The sequence below is a fragment of the Melospiza melodia genome, chromosome 1, assembly GCF_035770615.1.
Source record: "Melospiza melodia melodia isolate bMelMel2 chromosome 1, bMelMel2.pri, whole genome shotgun sequence".
In the NCBI taxonomy this organism is placed as follows: domain Eukaryota; kingdom Metazoa; phylum Chordata; class Aves; order Passeriformes; family Passerellidae; genus Melospiza; species Melospiza melodia.
This window is the reverse complement of record NC_086194.1, coordinates 165523385-165532856: the sequence shown is the minus strand read 5'-3', so window position 1 is coordinate 165532856 and position 9472 is coordinate 165523385. Positions and strand designations below refer to the sequence as shown.

The window sequence follows — 9472 nt, the reverse complement described above, 5'->3', positions numbered from 1 at the left end:
TTATGGGGTAGACACAGGAAACTCAAAAACATTTTGCTATTTCAGGTGCACATTTTCTAGTAAAGAAAGTTCATGCACCACTCCTCTTTGCATGCTCAGGAACAACATGATTTTATCATGCATAACAAATACAGAAACAAGGAGCACAAAGCTGAATTTTGCAGAAGAGCTCTACTGAGGGATTTTCCCTCAGGAAATGTATACCTGGTATATATTCTCAGTTTCATGATTCTAATCTGTGTGCACCTCCTTTTTTACAGTAAAATTAAAAGTACTCAATGATTTTGGTGTCTTTGAACACAAACAAGACACATCCCTTTACAGGAGATGTAAGTGAAAAACCAACTTTGTCAACACTTAAAAAAATCAAATATATTTTTAAGCTACAAGCTACTTCTATTGTTGCTTGCTTTTCATTTTTTCAGTGTATTTCACAAGAAAACTAAATCCACTCTGAGGCTGTCAGGATAAATAATTAACACTACTCTGAAATATGAAATTAAGACTACTCTGAACTCAGTGGAGATGCTGGTTTTGCCAAGACAGTCATCTTCACAGTCCCAGAAAAAAAATATATAAATACTAAAAAAGTGGGCAGAATTGTTGCACCTGTCTGCTCATTGCTCTTGCCACAGTTTTCTATCAGTGTTCTGCTGTAGGAGAAAGAATGAGTTTAAACTTCTTTTATAAAAGAAAATACATAATGTGGAACTACTTTCTAGAAGCAACAATAAGCAAAGAGGTCCTTGCATTTCCCTTCTCTAAGTGGCTCAGCTGTTAAATTGCACTGTGTCCTGCCACAGTTTTCACAGGGTCCCATCCTCAGCCATGTCAGTAAAGGGTTTGTGACTTTAGAGTAGGAGGAAATTGAGAGAAAAGTACTCTGGGTCTTCTAGCAAATTAAATTTCATGTCAAGAGCTGACTAAAAATTTAGGAACTGTGAGAGGAATTATCTGATAATGACAGAAAAAAAAAAAAAAAACAATTAATAAGCAGCAATTTTCAAAAACTTCCTTTGCCTTCCTCACTAGAGTGATGCAATTAAAATAAACATATTGAGCCACAGGGATGCAAAAGCAAGTTATGTTTCCTGAAGCCAGGACACAGTGAAGAACAATTAGGTACTGAATAAAGAGGTCATTATAATCAAGGCAGCATTTTATTTAATTGGGCCCTCAGCTTCCTGAACCAAGAATTCTATTCCACTGCTCACTGTTCCAAGGCAGCACTGCTAGCAGAGCTCATTTTGTCCAAGTACCATTTCTGATGGATATATAAACTTCCTCTGGTGATTAAGCCTCATTTCAGAGCACACTGAGGCTGTGAAGATAAATGGCAGTATTGATGCTGACAAAACTGTTATCAGAGTCCTGAGACTCAACACAGGAAAGGCTGTAAGGATATGGATCACTTGGAGTGACTGAGAAAATGGTCTAAGGCGACAGGAAACAAGCCCATCTGTAAACTGATTTTTACTCTCTGAAACTTGTTTTTTCTTTTAAATGAAATCTGTCTTAAGATCCGATAAAAAGACTGGATACTTGAACATGTGGGAGTTTGGCTCATCAGTTTCACGGTCTAAAAGCTGCTGAGCAACATCAAATTTATGGAATGGAAAGTAAGCTGTTGTACCTCCAGGTTACGAAACAAGGTTATTTATATAACACACAAAAAACCACAGTGACGAAAACTGGATTCTTACTATGAGTAAACCAAACACCAAAGTGCATCTCTTGTACATCCTGGCGAAGCATCCAGCTCCTGGAGATAACAGTCACAGGTGAGATGAAAAATAACTACAGCAACAACAGCCCTGGCAGGGTATGGATGAAATAAAACCAGCACCCACACACTGAAGCATCCTCATCTCTGCAGCAGCATCCTTTCCAGTGCAGGTGAGGCTGAAGCAGGAATGGACTCACCATCAGCAGCAGCCTCCTGAAGAGCTCTGTGCCCGCTGTGTCCGTCAGCAGGTGGGCGCTGGTGACATCGGCCCCGCCGCGCGCAGCGCCCACGGAGACGCGGCCGGGGTCGCCCCCGAAGCTGGCAATGTTCTGCTGCACCCACCTCAGAGCTGCCAGCTGGTCCCAAAGGCCAGCGTTCCCCCTGGCCTCAGCAGAGCCTGGTGGAGGAGACAAAACACAGCTGAAAAGAAAACTGTAAGCGTTGAAGTTTGGGGTAGATGCTACATTTTTTGCAGATCTTGCAGATGAAACTTGACAAAACTGATACCAGGGTTTAAAAGTCTGAGGTGGTCTCCTCCAAGGTAATCACTATATACAGTGAGTCCATTTCAGTTTTTACCACTCCACAGGGCAGCCCTGGGGGTGCTGCTTTGTCCCAGTACAGAAAAATAACACATGCACTTCTAAGCTTCATTAGGACACATTAGGACACGCAGAAGACTAATCCAGGCTCAAGTATCCATAGATTTACCCATAAGATTATTTTTCTACATAACTAACTCAATCTTAAAATTAATTAAAAACAAGCAAAATCTGTATATTTGCCAAGTTCACAAGTTGTAAGGGATCTATAAGAATTACTGTTTTCCTGGAGTACACCTGATTGCATGTTTCCTTCCTACATACCTCTTACACTGGCCCTGCCTGACAAGTCATAAATCACAACATTTTGAATTTCTTTACACTCTTCCAGATATTATTTTAAAATTTATAATATTTCTGTCTATATTCTTTGAGATCATCCTATGACTATCCAATACAAATCTGATATATATATATATATAAATATTTTTGCAAACATAAAAACAAACAAATAATTAATCATGTGCTTCTCATACCTAAATATGACCACCTCCTTTTCAACACCAGAAAGTGATAACCTGATACTTTGATTAATAAGTAACTAATGCTCAAAGTATCTAATGATGCAAGAATGTAGGTAAGCTTGATTTTATGTCAACAAAAGCAGAAATAAGTAATTCCTCCATGGTTTGTAAAAAAGGGAACAGAAAATTATTATTCACTGTCTTGCTTTTTAATCCACAATGAGCCATTCATTTTCAAAGTTTTAAAATTCTTCACATTTAAAACTTGGAAAAAACCAAAAACCCACAGGATAAAACAGAAAAACTGTGAATGGAAACACAGCTGAAACTATTTGTTTCTTCCATTGCCAAGACCAAATAGTACAAGTTTAAAATAAGAGTAGGTTCAGAAACTAGTGAATTAAAATTATCAGAGAGCGGAATAAAAAGATGCTGCTTTGTGGACAGGTCTTGGGCAAGGAGCAGTTTAAGTGTACATCCTGTAGTGAATTCCTGAGGTATCAAACACACCAGTTTGCATAGCAGAATAAACACAGAGGAGAACAGAATAATGGTAACCTTGCAGATCTTAGAGGTGCCCTACACTACAAGAGCCATTGCTAGGAACAGCCCTTCAGTAGGGCAGCCAAAAAGTGAAAGGCCAAAAAAGCCATTGTTTCAGATGATCAGTCCAAGCCACACCAGGGAAGCAATGGAGGAAATATTTTCCCTGCTTAGTTTTTTAGTTTTGTGATATGTGTTTTTGGGTTTTTAGTTTGTTCTGCATACCATGACCAGCTCCCAGAGATCTCAATCCAGCAATAAACCCACTCTTTAAAAAGGAAATCTCATTTTAAGGACTTGTTCCATCCCCATTGAGACTGCTCCAAAGGAAGTGAAATCAAAGAATCAGTCAGGTTGGAAGGGACCCTTAAACCATTGAGCCCAACTGTTAACCCAGTACTGTCAAGTTCACCACTAAACCATGTTCCCAAGTGCCACATCTACATATTTTTAAATATTTCCAGGGATGGTGACTGAACCACTGCCCTGGGCAGCCTGTTCCAATGTTTTGGTGAAGAATCCCTTTGGTGAAGAAATTTTTATGTGCAGATCCATGTAAATGTTTCAGCCACACAATCTGCCTTGCTTTCACTATACTTAAGAAAAAGACCAAAAAGGGAAATATAACCAGTTCCTTTCTCCCTTGCAAAAACCACAACTGGGTTGTGAGATGTACCACACTGGAGAACAGATGCATGCATTGATGGACCTTCATAGGAGTTAGACTGAAAGAAACATGTCTGCCAGGAATCTTTTCCACTGCCTTTTTGTAGGAAAAGATCACATTCCTGAGGACCACAGGAAGCTGAAAAGAAACCGGAGTCCTTGTGTGCTTCTTTCTGTTTTTACTAAACAGAAGAAGAACAATAGTGCTAAATTAAAGCATGAAAATTGTTCTGCTTTATATGACTTCATGGAATCTTTAAAGAATAGAACCTAAAAACATGATTGTCTTCTCCAAACCCTTGCCATCCATACCACTGGCAACTCACTTTAATTTTTTTGGACACAAAGTAAGAAATGGAGGCATTAGTAAGAATGTGCATCACTTTTTGCAGCATTAATGGGTGATAGTAAATTTAATTAAGCATCTTTTATATTTAGAAGAAAGAGAGCTCTTTCACTTTCTGCAAAAGCCCTGCCACTGAGAGACAAGAAGAACTATAGAACTAACAAAAACTCTGTCCACACAAAAGGAAATCTGTTTTCACTATCCTTCAATTCCCTAAAAATCCATGTAACTCCTTCCTCTCTAGTTTTGCAATTTATAACAAATCAACTTGAGAGGATTCAGGACTTTGTTTAGTTGGACAATCAAACTAATATTACTCACAAGTTCATAACTTTTATTTCTGACTGCAGGGCCTTCAAACAGCCCTGCTGTGAAGCCCTAAGGGTGAACTCCTGCTCCCTTTGAAACCAATGGCAAAAGTTCCAAAGGCCCAGGAGCAGGAAACTGGAATGTTAATGGTGAATGACCTAAATAATCACCCATTTATGGTCACGGCACCAAGCCTGACAGAGTTCAAGGTGTGTTTGGACAACATTCTCAGGTGTACAGTGGGATTCCTGGTTGTCCTGTGCAGGGCCAAGAGCTGCACTTCAATGATTCTTGTGAGTCCTTTTCAACTTCAGATATTTTGTGATTCTAGGACTGTACGATTTTCCCAAATCCACACCATGGACTTCCCAAAGACGAAGAGGCCAGGAAAGACTGAAATTTTCTCTGACCACAGCTCCACAGTACAGAGAGCAGGAGAAGGCCCCCAAAAAGTCCTGTAATGAACCACCTCTATCTGAAGGTTTGCAGGAATGCCAACCAAGCCCATGTATTGACATTTTGGGACATGAAGGTAGAACCCTGTGAAACAGAGACCAAATAATTTTCCTAAATTATGCATCATCATATAAATATTGCTGTATCATATTTAGCCCAACCAGCATTTTCCACTTAGGAGGAAACCTAGGTGAGGTTCACAGGGCTGAAGGAGGGTGGTATGGGCAGTGCTGTATACTGGAAGCTCCCACAGCATATATCCACACTGCATTTGGCTCTAGACAAAATCAAATTATTGCATCACTTTCATAAACATTGGGTTTACACTATGTAAACAGTAATTGATTTTTTTTCTCCAGATACATTCATGACCAAATTCTTATCTAAATAAGTAAGGATCTTGTAGTGACAGCTCTCTACTTATAGAATGAAAGAGACTTTGCTGTAAGCTTTGAACAAAACAGTAAACTCAGAAGGGAAAAATAACCAACAACTACAGCTATAACCTCAAACCAGGCAAATTCCACCCAACATTACTAGCAGTGGACACTCAAAAGGATCATGAGGCCAAGTATATAGGTCAGAAAATTGCAAACATGGCAAATATGACATCCTAAAAGTTTAAAGTGCATTAAAATGCACACTAAAGAGACCAAGGATTGCCACCAGACTGAGAGAGAGCTCCACTTGCAGCTGTTGCATTTTCTCTCAATGGCTCTCTACCTTAAGTTCCCCTGCCCCCTGCAGAAGTGAAAGATGGCAGAAAGAAAAGTGTTTCCTACTTGCTTAAAAAGGCAAGGCTAAAAAAAGGCAAAATGAAAAAAAAAAACAACCCCAGGACCAGGTGGCACTATCCCAAAGATTTAGGAAGATTGAATGTGTGTTTTCATACCTCTTTATACAAGACAAAATCCTGTTTGTAGTGGGAATTTGTATAATTTTGAATGACAATTGGCATTAGGAGAGCAAAAAATTCTTTGGAACAAGGGGAAGGGTGGCAACACAAAACATGCACATTTTGAGTCACATCCAGGACAGTGCAGATTTAGATTAAATGTGGCAAGTCCTTCAGAGAAGTCAGGCTGAATTGTTAAGGAACCAACCAACTACCTTTGTGCCTTACTTTCCATCCTCTCACATCCTCCTTACCGTGAACCCACAGTTATCTGCCTCTGCCCCTTCCCCACTCTGACATGGGCACAAGAGAGCATCAGCAACATTTCATGGATGGGACAGGTTGGGAGTTGGAATCATTGACAACTCTACCCACAATGATAGGCCACTGGAATTCACAAGAATTTTGGTACTAACCTATCTTCACATGCATCTGCAAAACTCAATATCCAGAAGTTCATCTGCAAGCACAAGTCTAGCCAGTGCTTTGATACAGATATTGGGTTTGGCTTGTTGCTCTCCCTGTTCCCCTAGCCTCTCCCCTTTCTTTTCAGATCAAGTCTCCGCTACTTCTTGGCCATTTTTTTCCCACAATAATTTATAAAAAAATCTGTGAAAGATATAGGTTACTTGAGTTAAAAATAACTTGAAAAAATAAAAATCAGAACCAGAAGAGTCACAGAATGCATAATTGTGTTTGCCCTGGAAACCCATGACTTACCAGTGCTCAGGAAGCCAAAGATGCCGACCCGGTAGTTTGCCATGACGACAATGACGTTACCGATGGCAGCCAGGTATGACCCATCCAGAGTTGTCTTTCCCTCCTCAGCATTGTAACTTCCTCCATTGTGGAAGAACAGCAACACTGACATGTTTTGGACCTGCCATGACAATGAGCAGATTAATATTCCTTTTGCTTTGGTAGGTCACTGATGATAACACAAGCAGGTTCCTCATGAACATTATCTAAGCCATTTATAGCTCTTTAAGAGTGACCATAAAGAGGGAATATCTGCCTATCTGTCTGGAATTTAAAGGGTCTTGTCCACAATTGCCCACAAATTGTCTGCAATGATCTGTATATCACAAAGAGGGCACTATCTCCAGTATAAAATAGATCTAACAGTACCACAGTATTCCACCAGCCAAAATCTCCTCTAGGCCAGCTCCTGCTGCCTTGGCCACTGAGCATGTGGTGTGCTTGTCTTTGCTTGAGCACATCTGCTTTACACAAACATGCAGGACAAGTTCAAACAAGTAGGAAACAGGAGAAGGGAAAGGCCTGTTGGGTTGCTCCAGCTTGAGTAAGACTAACAGCTGTGCACAGCTGCTTCCTGCTCTCAAGTTTCCAGCACTCACACTGCCTAGGCTCAAAAATGTCACTTGATATTGATAATACTCCATGCTCCTTCAGTGCCCATGGAAATTTTCCCCTACCAGATACACAGAGGGATCCTACAGAGAGGACTTTGCAGAGGAGAGACCCACATCTCACAAAGTACAGATGGACCCAGATCAAAAGAGCCCAGCAGAACTCCTGGGATGGCAAGGAGTGCCAATCGGCACCCATGTTAACACTCCTGGCAGAACTATATGATTTTGCACAGAAACAGAAGCTTTTTTCCCAGAGCAGCAACAGGTATGGACCCTCTCTGCACACACAGCAGGGCTGCTGCTGCTGCATCAACAGGAAAAGGCAGAACAGCCCCAGGACACCTCAGCACTCACCAGCAGGTTACAGACACTCAATAGAAAGTTCCTTCAGTGAACAAAAAGGGGGAGGTTGGTTTGGTTTTCCCCTTTCCTGTAGCAGCATCAAAGTACATCTGGGGCTGGTTTTCCCTGCACCTAGAGGGCAATGGGCTCTGCTACTGTTATTTTCTGGATGGAGCTCAGCTAAACACAGCAGTCCCATCTGTTCTGGCAAAGAAAGTCTCCCGCAAAAACACAAATGGCTGTATGGGAGAAGCAGCAGAGAAGTGATGGCTGCAGCATCCTGCAAAATTGCATATATCTGTGTGCACTCCTCACTTATCTCTCTGATGAATCAGTTCAGGGGCTTCTTGTGAACATAACAATGTTACCATGAAAACACAAGACATTACAAGCACTGGGACAGTTGTTTTTTCTCATGAACTTCTCTTGAACTGAAACTGCCTAACTTGCAGTGCCTTGTCCCTGGTTCCCATCCATTTCTGCACTGCATGCAACACAGAGAGAGATGGGGGTGAAGAAAAAAATGAAATCATCTGTTTTCACATGGAAATTCATTCTGAAATACAACCAACATCAAGTTTTGTCAGCTAAAATGGTATTAACAGTTATATTTAGCCTGCTCCATCTCCTCAGCTCAGCATGGTTAACCCTGAGGCTCATGCTAAGCATTTCCCACATGTTCACAGTCTCCACAGCACCATGACCTCCAGCTGCCCTGCAAATTGCATATTACCTTATTCTGAGTGACTCTACACAATAAAAAGCTTATGAAGGGCAAAGATGGGCAGTAAAATTTGGAAATGGCAAACCAAAGCCATTGACAATGGCTGCAACAGATATGGAGTAATTCAGGGAATATTTAGCACTGGGATTGTGCACAGAGCCAAGTGTCTGGATGCAGCATTCCCATTTCTTTTTCTACACCAAGCAATGGGAAGCCCAGCAGCTCCATCATGGTCTCATGGGGACTAGGAGCAGGGGCTTAGGTCCCATGTGCAAACCCTAATGGAGTAATGAAGTTCAGCAGCCACCAGGATGCTGCAGCTCAGCTGGAAATCTGAGAAGCTTCATAACATTCACAAGCATCTTCTCCATCACAGAATGCCAGAGTGGTTAACCTTGGAAGGGAACCCTCTTGGGGCCATCTGGTCCAACCTCCCTGCTCATCCTTCTGTAAAACACTTGATGAGCTACTTGACAGGGACAGATTTAAACTCCACCAAGACAGGAAACCTTCAGTGCTTTTACTACTGTACAATATTGATCTGTAAAAAATTGAGTGCAATGAGGATGACACAATAAAGATGGGAATGTGCAGGAAATGGAGAAAGAAGAGAGAAGATTTCTCTTCCTATTTAATGGGGATTCTTAAGTCTTGATCTTACAATTAAATCCTTTCTAAATAAAGGCAAAGCACAGCTTTGCTGAGCTAGTGTGACAGGTGGTGATAATTATAGGTGGAAAAAAAGTCAGAAGCACTAGTTTAACTGTGGTACATGTAGCTATGGAAGCAAAATTATGTCATTCAACTTCTTCAGTGCTTGACACTTTGAAAGTCCTTTGGTGACAGGCAGCAGTCCCTGCACTGTGCTCTTTTTGAGGCACAAAATGCTCCTGAATGACCTCTGCATTCACTGCTCTCTGTGTAAATATATTCCATATTTACTAGCTAATTTAACTTTTCACAGGCTGAAAATATATAACTTTCTATCTGCATGGGAGTAAAAAATAGAACTTGCCACAAGAAGAG

The 9472-nt window shown here is 41.0% G+C and overlaps 1 protein-coding gene across 1 annotated transcript in view; it reads right to left on the bottom strand.

Annotated features, from left to right (window-relative positions):
• The window catches only part of TG (thyroglobulin), a 148825-nt gene that overhangs the window by 62767 nt on the left and 76586 nt on the right, over nt 1-9472 (bottom strand). Inside the window, exons 40-41 of the mRNA XM_063152571.1 lie at nt 6728-6887; nt 1924-2123 (exon numbers count right to left, since the gene is read on the bottom strand). Of these exons, the coding sequence (XP_063008641.1) occupies nt 1924-2123; nt 6728-6887 (360 nt within the window). The remainder of the gene's footprint in view (nt 1-1923; nt 2124-6727; nt 6888-9472) is intronic.